This window comes from Mizuhopecten yessoensis, unplaced genomic scaffold, assembly GCF_002113885.1.
Source record: "Mizuhopecten yessoensis strain PY_sf001 unplaced genomic scaffold, ASM211388v2 scaffold6307, whole genome shotgun sequence".
NCBI lineage: Eukaryota > Metazoa > Mollusca > Bivalvia > Pectinida > Pectinidae > Mizuhopecten > Mizuhopecten yessoensis.
In genome coordinates, this window is record NW_018406484.1 from 103,979 (window position 1) to 116,991 (window position 13,013).

A 13,013-nucleotide genomic window follows, 5' to 3' on the forward strand; every position below is an offset into this window, starting at 1 on the left:
AATTCTTTTTTTTAAACCCCTGAATGATTATGAAATAGATTCAAGAGCAATCTGTCCCCATTGATTTGCTTTAATTGTTGGGTTACAGGCCAGTATTAAAATCTTTCTCTGGTTGATTTCAGTGGAGTGACAACCCAGTGCCTTATGCAATATACAGGACTATTGTGGCCTTCTATTTTACTATCATGGTGTTTTACACAGCCTTTGGGGGTAACCTTGGCTGGAAGATCTTCATCATGCTGACCTACTGGTCCTTTTACATCCTCACTTTCTGTCAGATCCTCCGTGCAGTCAATGTTTGGCAGTACATTGCTCTAAAGAAGGAAAAGAAAGGTAACAACATATTATAAACCCTTCTTATCATGGCAGAGTACAGTGTGATATTATAAACCCTTCTTATCATAGCAGAGTACAGTGTGTTATTATAAGCTCTTATCATGGCAGAGTACAGTGTGTTATTATATGCTCTTATCATGGCAAAGTACAGTGTGTTATTATAAACCCTTCTTATCATAACAAAGTACAGTGTGTTATTATAAACCCTTCTTATCATAGCAGAGTACAGTGTGTTATTATAAGCTCTTCTTATCATGGCAAAGTACAGTGTGATATTATAAACCCTTCTTATCATAGCAAAGTACAGTGTGTTATTATAAACCCTTCTTATCATAGCAGAGTACAGTGTGTTATTATAAACCCTTCTTATCATAGCAGAGTACAGTGTGTTATTATAAGCTCTTATGATGGCAGAGTACAGTGTGTTATTATGAGCTCTTATGATGGCAGAGTACAGTGTGTTATTATGAGCTCTTATCATGGCAGAGTACAGTGTGTTATTATAAGCTCTTATCATGGCAGAGTACAGTGTGTTATTATAAGCCCTTCTTATCATAGCAGAGTACAGTGTGTTATTATAAGCTCTTATGATGGCAGAGTACAGTGTGTTATTATGAGCTCTTATGATGGCAGAGTACAGTGTGTTATTATGAGCTCTTATCATGGCAGAGTACAGTGTGTTATTATAAGCTCTTATCATGGCAGAGTACAGTGTGTTATTATAAGCCCTTCTTATCATAGCAGAGTACAGTGTGTTATTATAAGCTCTTATGATGGCAGAGTACAGTGTGTTATTATGAGCTCTTATGATGGCAGAGTACAGTGTGTTATTATGAGCTCTTATCATGGCAGAGTACAGTGTGTTATTATAAGCTCTTATCATGGCAGAGTACAGTGTGTTATTATAAGCCCTTCTTATCATAGCAGAGTACAGTGTGTTATTATAAGCTCTTATGATGGCAGAGTACAGTGTGTTATTATGAGCTCTTATGATGGCAGAGTACAGTGTGTTATTATGAGCTCTTATCATGGCAGAGTACAGTGTGTTATTATAAGCTCTTATCATGGCAGAGTACAGTGTGTTATTATAAGCCCTTCTTATCATAGCAGAGTACAGTGTGTTATTATAAGCTCTTATGATGGCAGAGTACAGTGTGTTATTATGAGCTCTTATGATGGCAGAGTACAGTGTGTTATTATGAGCTCTTATCATGGCAGAGTACAGTGTGTTATTATAAGCTCTTATCATGGCAGAGTACAGTGTGTTATTATAAGCCCTTCTTATCATAGCAGAGTACAGTGTGTTATTATAAGCTCTTATGATGGCAGAGTACAGTGTGTTATTATGAGCTCTTATGATGGCAGAGTACAGTGTGTTATTATGAGCTCTTATCATGGCAGAGTACAGTGTGTTATTATAAGCTCTTATCATGGCAGAGTACAGTGTGTTATTATAAGCCCTTCTTATCATAGCAGAGTACAGTGTGTTATTATAAGCTCTTATGATGGCAGAGTACAGTGTGTTATTATGAGCTCTTATGATGGCAGAGTACAGTGTGTTATTATGAGCTCTTATCATGGCAGAGTACAGTGTGTTATTATAAGCTCTTATCATGGCAGAGTACAGTGTGTTATTATAAGCCCTTCTTATCATAGCAGAGTACAGTGTGTTATTATAAGCTCTTATGATGGCAGAGTACAGTGTGTTATTATGAGCTCTTATGATGGCAGAGTACAGTGTGTTATTATGAGCTCTTATCATGGCAGAGTACAGTGTGTTATTATAAGCTCTTATCATGGCAGAGTACAGTGTGTTATTATAAGCCCTTCTTATCATAGCAGAGTACAGTGTGTTATTATAAGCTCTTATGATGGCAGAGTACAGTGTGTTATTATGAGCTCTTATGATGGCAGAGTACAGTGTGTTATTATGAGCTCTTATCATGGCAGAGTACAGTGTGTTATTATAAGCTCTTATCATGGCAGAGTACAGTGTGTTATTATAAGCCCTTCTTATCATAGCAGAGTACAGTGTGTTATTATAAGCTCTTATGATGGCAGAGTACAGTGTGTTATTATGAGCTCTTATGATGGCAGAGTACAGTGTGTTATTATGAGCTCTTATCATGGCAGAGTACAGTGTGTTATTATGAGCTCTTATCATGGCAGAGTACAGTGTGTTATTATGAGCTCTTATCATGGCAGAGTACAGTGTGTTATTATAAGCTCTTATCATGGCAGAGTACAGTGTGTACTTATAAGCTCTCATGATGGCAGAGTACAGTGTGTTATTATAAGCCCTTCTTATCATAGCAGAGTACTGTGTGTTATTATAAGCCCTTCTTATCATAGCAGAGTACAGTGTGTTATTATAAGCCCTTCTTATCATGGCAGAGTACTGAATGTTATTATAAGCTCTTATGATGGCAGAGTACTGTACTAGTGTGTAATCTAGATTGGGATAAAATAACAGTATTTTTGTAATAATTTATAGGTATAAACTACAGGACCTTTCATTTAGGCTATAGCTTTGTTTTTATTAAATCAGATTTTGTTCATAATGCTACTGTCAGATTGCTTATGTGGGCAATGCTATACTACCCTAATAACAAAATCTAACATGATCGTTGTGACTTATGTGTGCAATGCTATACTACCCTAATACCAAAATCTAACATGATCGTTGTGACTTATGTGGGCAATGCTATACTACCCTAATACCAAAATCTAACATGATCGTTGTGACTTATGTGGGCAATGCTATACTACCCTAATACCAAAATCTAACATGATCGTTGTGACTTATGTGGGCAATGCTATAACTACCCTAATACCAAAATCTAACATGATCGTTGTGACTTATGTGGGCAATGCTATAACTACCCTAATACCAAAATCTAACATGATCGTTGTGACTTATGTGGGCAATGCTATAACTACCCTAATACCAAAATCTAACATGATCGTTGTGACTTATGTGGGCAATGCTATAACTACCCTAATACCAAAATCTAACATGATCGTTGTGACTTATGTGCATTGATAATGGGAGTTATACAAATGTATATGTGGTCAAGCAAACAACAGGGTCCTGAAGCTTGCATTCAGGGACATGTCAGAGTTCTGGTGTTAACAATTCTATTAATACAAGCCTGGATATCTCCAACACACTGTTTGTCAGAAGGTTGTGTTAATTTCATTGACGTATATAAATCCTTGTTGTTTTACTGTTATATAGACATAATATGGTTTGGCTCTTATTCCAGATATCCATGTTGAACTACGGAACTCCCCAAGAATCAAGCTCCAATGGCTACTTCACAATATTACTTCTGGCACTGCTCAAATAGTTACCATTTTATTTTGGACCATAGCCTATGATGGTAAGCGGTCAGTCGTAACCATAGGAAAGTTTAGTAACTTGACACTTGAAAGGTTTCTATGTTTATCGACCGCACATCCTTTCTCCCCTGAATGAAGATAATTTCTAGCTAGTTCAACAATTGGGTAAAAACTTGCTAGTACAAACATTGACATGTTCACTTCAGTATGTATGTATACTTTTGTAAACTGCTCAACTATTCTGTTGGACTTGCCTAAATGTTAGTGATAACAAATTGTCCGTAGTGCTTTGATGATTGACCAAAAGTCAAACATGTTACTGACAAGCCAATTACTTGGTATCTTTATAACGACTACATGTACAGCATGTCAAACATCACCATGGAATTGATATCAATTAAAATGAGACACCTGTTGTTTGACATTTTATTTAATACTTCAATCAGCTCTATCAGTCTGTAAATTAAAAAGTTTTTGGTTAATCATTTCTATCAAATGGAATGAAACATTGTTCTAACTTTAAACTTGATTTTCAGGTTCTGGATATACAGTGATAAATCTGAACAGCCATGGTGTTAATGCTGTGTTTGTGTTAGTGGACACACTAGTGACGAGGACACCTATCAGACTTCTACACTGTATTTACGCCAGTGCCTTTGGCTGCGTTTATAGCCTCTTTACCTTCATCTACTTTCTGGCAGGCGGAACAAGTCATCTCGGACATTCCTACATTTACAAGCCACTGAACTACGGAGTAAGTCCTGGCACTGCAGCTGCCTACATAGTAGTGATAGCAGCACTGGTCGCCCCTCTTTTACACAGCATGGTGTTTTTCTTGTACAGGTTTCGAGTCTTCATTCACCGATTTTTGCGGACAATGGACAGGCGTCACTCAATGACAAAGTGAAGATCATAGTATTTGCTTACAAATTATTTATTTTTACCAGTTGCTTTTTTTTCTTGACAGACATGTTTATGTATATAAAGATACAAAAGGGTGATTTAATTTTGATTTCACTTTTGTAAAATCGTTTTTGTATATTAAGTGTATCTGGGTATTAATTTTTTGTGCTCATTTTCACAAATTTTGAAATCAGTCAGGACTTAATTGCTTAAACAAGCTTTTTATACATCAGTTGTGAATCTCTCTTTATGTCCGCATCATTTGAAAATGACTGGTGTAGTATGTACCATTGTAACAGGTATAATAGAATATATTTCATAGAAAACAAAAGACCAGACTCAGTGACCTTATGGTGAAGTTTTAGCTATTAACAGTCTATTTCATCTTCAGTTGATTGTCGTACAGTGTATACTAAATATGCTGGACAACATTGCCAGTTTAAAATGTTTCTCGCCCATTTAATGCATTATTTGTCTTTCATCTTGTTATCTAAGCTAGAAATGTGAGGGCACAATAATTCATATTATTAAAATATAAACAAACATTGGTAACTTTCCAACCAACATTGGTAAATTTCCTGTGTTCCATGTTAGTTTCTACATTGTCTAACCACTTTGTGCTACAATTTACAAGAAGTGCTAAAGCTTTATGAGTTTGTGGATTTGTTTTGTTGTATCGTAATGTACACGTCTTATGTCATGGTTTTGGTGCTCTTTTCAAGATATAAGAAAAATGTGAATTTTAAGTGTTTCTATAAATGTTCATGTGTTTTGTCAAAAATAGTTGACTGCAAGAATGGTATTATACCGTATAGATTTGAGCTGCTTAGTTTACAATTTTTTTCAAATATGGAAGGAAATAATGCAAACCATCAAAATTTTGAATTTTGAATAATTTAAATTTGAAACAGGTAAATAAAGAAATTATTATATATCTTTCACCTGCTCTAAAAATGCTGATAAAAATTCAAACTGACAGGTCATTTTGGTTTATAATTTTCTATATGTTTGTGTACATATTTTCTAGTCTATATTACATGTATACCCTTACCTTTTATCGTACTGGTATTCAACTATGATGCAAACTTTGCCATATCAATGCAAATATTTAAGTCAAGTCATAGATGTTTATATTTTATTTGAGATTATTTTGCTCGTGCGCTGCTGTGCTACTGTAATTGATATTGTGACATTAGTACTTTTACTCTTATTATAAATCATACATATATGAGATTGGTTACCGACGGAGCGAATTTTTTACTCGTGTATCTGCAATATATACATTATGCTATATGCATATAAATAAAACTTTTGGTGTAATTGTGCTACATAGATAAAAGCTATAATTTATTTCTAAACAAAAAAAAATACAGGAATGAAATATTTCATTTCTAATCAGTAAATTTACATGAGATCTAAGCTTGAAATGCTAAATCAATATAGTATTCAAATATGTACCATTAAATAACAAACACGGTTTGATCTTAGAATTGAATCTCCATTTGTACCTTTACGCATTGTTATCCATATTATCAGAGTCTTTAGTCGAATATATGTAACATAAGCCTACTACAGACTGAGGTGACCACCATACGTGTATATTTACGGTATGTGATGTTAGTTTTGTAAGCTAAATTACTGTCCCGAATGTGTTGTCATTGTGTTGACATTTTATTGTGATGTCACAGTGATGACCATGTTATAGAGAAGAGAGATTTCTCCAATACTCTGTACTTCTCATGTTATGTACCCTTTGAACTGTATATATGGTATCAGTCTGATTAAAATCATATCCTACATTCTCTACGTATCACGTTTATTGTGATACGTAGTGAATGTAGGATAGGATTTTAATCAGATTGATATGGTATCTACTTATATATCAGTGTTGGTGGCTTAGCCGGCCGTTGTTTTACTATAATTAATGTATTTCTGTAAACTGTGCCTGTTAAGATATTTTACTGTTGTAATTAATATGGCTGCCTTTGTGAACAACCAAAGGGGAGGTCACTCTGCAACGTTTGTGTGGCTACAAAACAGTTGCTACTGTTTGCAGATTATAGATTATACAGTCATATTTTGGTTGGTAAGATGAATAATCAAATTCAACATGAAGTAAAATTTCAAAGCAAACAATCTCAAAAAAAAAAAAAAATAACATTAACTCAGCAAAGAGCAAGCTGTGTGAATTTTCTCTTTTTAAAATGAGGGTTGAGATAAAACTGCAAAATATAAAGCTGTATAACATATTCACAATAAGAATATTACTACACAAATTGTTTTTACATTATGTAAGTTACTCATTAAGAAGAAAAGTCTTTTCCTTGTCATTGTCTGTGCAGGACTCGCTTGTATAGATTTTCATCAATTTAATGACACAGTGAAATAAAAATTACAAAAATGATGTTTACATAATGTCTCGTTATTAAAGCAAAATATGCTTATTATCGGGTTCAAATGATAACCACCTGATACTTCACACAAAAAGACTCATATTCTAGTAGACATTTAAACAAAAATAATGTGTACTTAAAAACTTGGTACGTGTCATTTAACTATTAAAAATTAATACAAGATCCCGAAATGTTAAAATATAATCATTCCTTCATACTTTCACCTGACTGGTGTAAAACGTTAACTTTCTATTTGGAAAACCTTGATAATGAGTCGAGTATGTTGTTATTTAAAGTACACCAGATGTATCCCGAGACGCACTTTATATACATCAGAATGACATATAAGGTGCATCTGGGACATGGTGTTCAAAGCCCCATAACACTGGCAACATGTTGTAAATCATGTTATTGCAATTTTTGTATCTGGTAACGTGTACGTATACATTAATCATGCTTATATATAATATTTGTTGAAATATGCACAACTACATGCACGAATATAGTGGGATATTTACTTTTTCTTTCGTTTTCTTTATTTTATATCGTCACTTATATATTTTTTTTTATATCAAAACAAAGTTTAATAACTTTTTGAATAGCTTGACTTAGTTGCATTGCGTAAAAATAACAGATTATACGGAAGAAAAACCTTTTCCCAAGATAAATTTGTGGTCTTAAAAAGACATTTAACTATATGAGTGGCAAGGAAATGAAACTAGATTTATGTGTGAAAAAACACTTTGAGTACAATTAGATGACTTATTGGATTGAATGAGTTTAGGACTTAAAACAAATCTAGAAAAAAATTCAGTACACCAGAGCTTATTCACTCATAAAACAAGTGCCATAATGCATAAGTTCAGATCCGATTTCAGATCAGCATCTGTACATGTTTGATAGGTCTGAGCCTCGATATCAGATATTTAACACATGGTTAGGCGCAGTGGGGAGAAATGAACCTCGACACAATACGCCGCCCTGGTATCAGTTCCTGGTTTGATTATGTAGGTTATGATCAGATGTGGTAATTTTTGTTTACCTATAGTCAATACATTTACTACATTGATATCATTAGTCATAAAATTGTGGTCTCAAAATTATTAATGTAACCCTGGTAAATACTAGCCGCAATATATCGCTCGGCTATAGAGAACTTCTCTTTAGCTCGATCGGTTGAGCGTTAGACCAGTAAGCCAGAGGTCCCGGGTTCGATCCCATGCGGAGGTAGTGATTCATATTTAATTAATCATGTGCTCTGTTACATTGGCGCCCACGTAGGGACCCGGGAAAAATACTCGGCCTTGCTCCACAAGCATCGCTGTTACCCCTGGAAAAACTCGAGGACGAGTTCTTTCCTGGAAGGGGGAGTATGTAACCCTGGTAAATACTAGCCGCAATATATCGCTCGGCTATAGAGAACTTCTCTTTAGCTCGATCGGTTGAGCGTTAGACTAGTAAGCCAGAGGTCCCGGGTTCGATCCCATGCGGAGGTAGTGATTCATATTTAATTAATCATGTGCTCTGTTACATTAAGAATAGTCATTTTACATCAAGTGATAATGTTTATAAGGTGACGTATTGCCTTCTTTTACAATCAGGTACAGATCAGACGCAGATCCAATGTGTAAGGTTTATTGGAAGACGGGTGAAGTTATTTGGAAATTTATGGCATCACCAATTCTTTTCTTGAAAACAATTTGGAAGCAAAACAGAAAAATAATTCAATATGAAAATTTAAGGGAACATGTGATGATACTAAAAAAATATCACGGGTTGATTTTAGGAGTGGAGTGGGGATAGAAAATTCATCTTGGTCTACCCTTGCTGATGTAGACAAGTTATGCTTTTACTGTAATAGGTCTAATGGGGTGACGAGCTACTTGTAAAGTAGGACGTAGTGTAAAACTAGGAGCATAATACACTGATGTTTTACACACACAAAATTTCTAGCATATTGTGATAACTAAGTGTAGAACTAGGAGTAGAACTTGGAGCCTGCTCCGACTTCATGTACATTTATAGTAGTATATTTTTGTTGATATGAGTGGGGATTTCATGTAGTTTTTATGTTATATTTGCATTTTGAATATCATATTACTTTACTTGAAATATTCTGTTGAATCTGCGGATTTGTCTTCATGCATATTTACCACAGCTGCTAAGATGACCGGGTATACAAAGGTATGTACTGGGTTCTATGTATTTATCAGTGCTATTGCATGGTGTATAACATGTATTGAGTTAAGGGCATTCTCCTACAGCTGTATATGTAACATTTCTGCTGTCAACAAGAATACAATCATCCAAACAAACAAGATTTTGTGTTTTACTTTCTGTTCAAATTTAGTACATTCTCTCTGTAGCTGGGTTATAGGTACATTTAGGTCGCATTCACGTATCCTGGTTGGTCCACGATAATCGAACTTACTTGGACCAAACTGTAGGCAGAGCTAAAAAATGCAGTTTCGGAGAATAAATAAAATATATATAGAATAATGTCCTTTTAAGTATCCACTAAATGATATAATGTATATTAAAATCTACATGTGGATTGACCTTTGTTTTATAAAGAAATAACACAAACTTAGCAATAGTCAGCATTATAGATTCAGTCGGCATGTCTGGACCCCTCAGTCTACACGTGACGAATATTCCTGAGGTCAGCCTCAGTTTAGATCTGTGCCTGTTGTTTTCTGTCGGTTGAGGTCAGCCTCGGTTTAGATCTGTGCCTGTCGTTTTCTATCGGTTGAGGTCAGCCTCAGTTTAGATCTGTGCCTGTCGTTTTCTGTCGGGTTCAACTGGTTGAACAGGATATGCAAAAGGGGCCTAAGTATACCACTACAGAGAAATAGGAACGGGTAGAGAAAAGGAAACTGCAATGGAAAATGACCAATTGGAAATACGTTTTGAACTTCTGTCTTATTAATGAAGGGATATACTGGAACCCGGATGTCCATCAGTTTCTGGACAAACGTTTGTTTCATGCACTGCTGCTAAAATAATACCTTAATTCTCAGCTGATTTTCTAAAATGTGTTACACATAGCCATGCACTTTGTCACTTGTAACTGTTTTTTGGAGTTTTGGCTCAAAGGGCCATGTGAGCTACTGTAATCCATTACTGTCCTTTCGTAAACTTTTCTTTGAACCTGTTTTTACTCCCAAGAATCACAAGGCTAATTACAACCAAATTTTGTAGGAAGTAGTCCCAATTTGCAAAGGAGACGGGGCTGGCCCCTTTTGTCCAAAAAAGTGTAAAATTTAAGGTATCTGGATTTTTTTTATTGAAACTAACTTATAATTGGATGATTTTGTTATTTATTTATGTAACACCCTTAGTAAATGTACTACAAAGTTTACATGTCTATAAACTGGATACCAAAGAAGAAAATTATGTTTATATTGTGACATGTATAAATAAACAAAATCTCTATAAACAGGCACCTGAGGTGCTTTGCAATCCATTGTGCAATATCTGAATGATTAAACACTCAAAATTCTTCTGAAGAAGATGTTACAAAATTGGCAGGAATACATGACCTTTATTCAAGATAAAAGGTGTCGGATAGATGTTAAAACACCAAAATACCTAGGGTCATGATATCTAGTATCTTGCTGATATGGTTTGAGAAAAGAATTACTCATTTTCAAGGTTACAAGGGTCAAATATGTTAAAGCACTCAAGTTGTACCTTCTAAAACACTAAGAGGTCTAGAAAACAGCTGAGCTTTATATACCTTCTAAAACACTAATACTCACAGGCCCAGAGATATATAGCCAGTAGCTTGCTGGCAGTGACTTCTACTAAGCTTTCACAATAGTTTCTCATGAAGCTTGCTGTCATTGAGTAAAACCAAGTAAGGAAAAAAAAAAATGACCTATATTCAAGATCATTTTGATCAAATTTACCTGGTATTAAAATACTTGAATAATTTTAAAAAGAAGTCAGAAACCAAGGGTCAATAATATATGGCCACTTGTTATATACATGAAGCATAGTGCTTTCTATGAGTTGAAGGTCAATAATAGAATCAACCTTTTTGTTGGTATGTGCGATATGGATATTCTATATTGCAATTCTAACACAAAACCAGTTTTGGCTATAGTTTAGGTTTAGAACTGGTTCGGCTTTGGTTTTACTACTGTTCAAACAAATCCAGGTTTAAGAAACAGCCGCGATTACATACTCATATCAGTAGAAAACTGTTGAAATGACTGTCAAAACCCCCCGTGTACATGCAGTCTACTAATGGAAATAAAAACTAGCAAAATAAAACAGTATTTTAAAAAGAAAAAACGACAAATTTCACCTGGAGGAGGTGGCAGTCATATGTTTTCGTGCATCTATTTTGAATCAGTGTTCGAAGAAAGACTACTCGAATACACTTCGCTGGGTATATTTCAAGTATGATCTTTGATTGTTAAATTTATTATGAAAACTAATTTTTCAAAATTGCACATTTTTATTGATTTTTGAATATTTCAACTTAAACAAATTCATATAATGTAATACATTTATTTATTGTAACAAGCATTTTCATTGTGTTCAATTTATGTTATCAGCCCATAAATTAAAAAATGACATCACTGTTTGTAACGTCGCTTTTGATTGGCTGATACAGCGGCGTAACAATTTCTAAGAGAAAAGAGTCCATCAATGAAAGTGTTTTTCCACTGTGATTGTTTAAAGTAGATTAGATTATAAGGATTACCTTGAATATATTTTTTATGTTATGGAGATATAACACAAAAAAACGGAGTGTACTCTCATCATAAACCGCTTCACGGTTTATTTAGAGTACACTCCGTTTTTTGTGTTATATCTCCATAACATAAAAAATATATTCTAGTTAATTGTTAAATAATAGAAATGTTTGCGCAGCAGAGATGGACGTTTAATCAGTCAGTATCTTGAAAAATTCCTCTGCATTCGCTATCTACCATCACGTTTTCTACTGTTCTGTCGACGCCATTTCTGAGATTGGGAAACCAATTACAAACCGCACCCGGGTGTGGTTTGATCAGTTTTCCGAGCCGGTTTTGGTTACCTTAAACAAAGGAAAAACCTGTTTCAATTTTTTTGTCTGACCACCATTTGAATACAGATAGCCAATCTGGCTTCAGAGCAAAACACTCATGTCAGACTGCGCTGACCAATATCACAAACACCTGGTATGAGGCTATAGACAAAGATATTATAACAGGTGTTCTATTTCTTGATTTTCGAAAAGCATTTGACCTTGTGAACCACTCTATTTTAATGTCTAAATTGGAATTGTATGGGTGTTCATCCAAAACAATGATCTTTTTTCAAAGTTATTTGAGCGGGAGATTTCAAATTTTAAACTTCAAAAACACTTTGAGCGATTCTCTCCTTCTTACAGTCGGTGTCCCTCGAGGGTCAATATTGGAGCCACTTTTGTTCATTTTATATGTAAATGACCTGTCCCTGATTACAAATCAAAGTTCTTTGTATATGTATGCTGATGACAACGCAATCACAAGGGAAATCACTTGACATTGTAAATACCAACCTTAATGCTGATCCAAACTAGTGTCAAAATGTTGCGATGAAAACAAAATGTGTGTAAACACAGAAAAAAACAAAAGTCATGCTTGTTACTAACTTCACAGAAAAAAGGTAAATTAATAGAAGAATTGTCAGTTGTTATCAACAAACTAATACTAGTTTTTGACCAAAAAATTGCTGAAGATATATAAAAAATTATACGGATATGATGTACGTATATAAAGTGAGGATATTTTAGAAAGAGCAGAAAAATGTATGGTATATAATATATATCAATGAAAGACTTTCAGACCAAGCTGTTACATTAATTCTTATTAGCTCACCTGCCCGAAGGGCAAGTGAACTTATGCCAAGGCACAGCGTCCGTCGTACGTCGTCCGTCATCAACTTTTTCTTTAAAACCTATCTCCTCCTAAACGCCAAAGAGGATTTCAACCAAATTAAGTCTGAAGCATCACTAATGGAGGGCAATCATTTCTTAAATAAATGAGGTTGGTTCGACCCCTG

The 13,013-nt window shown here is 34.6% G+C and overlaps 1 protein-coding gene across 2 annotated transcripts in view; it reads left to right on the forward strand.

Moving 5' to 3' along the window:
* LOC110451941 (protein rolling stone-like) overlaps positions 1 to 7,602 on the forward strand; it is a 20,915-nt gene extending 13,313 nt beyond the window's left edge. For both annotated transcript variants that reach the window (XM_021500173.1, XM_021500174.1), the window contains 3 exons: positions 123 to 333; positions 3,603 to 3,719; positions 4,215 to 7,602. In XM_021500173.1, the coding sequence (XP_021355848.1) occupies positions 123 to 333; positions 3,603 to 3,719; positions 4,215 to 4,585 (699 nt within the window). In that variant the 3' untranslated portion in view covers positions 4,586 to 7,602. The remainder of the gene's footprint in view (positions 1 to 122; positions 334 to 3,602; positions 3,720 to 4,214) is intronic.
* The last annotated feature ends 5,411 nt before the right edge of the window (positions 7,603 to 13,013 follow it).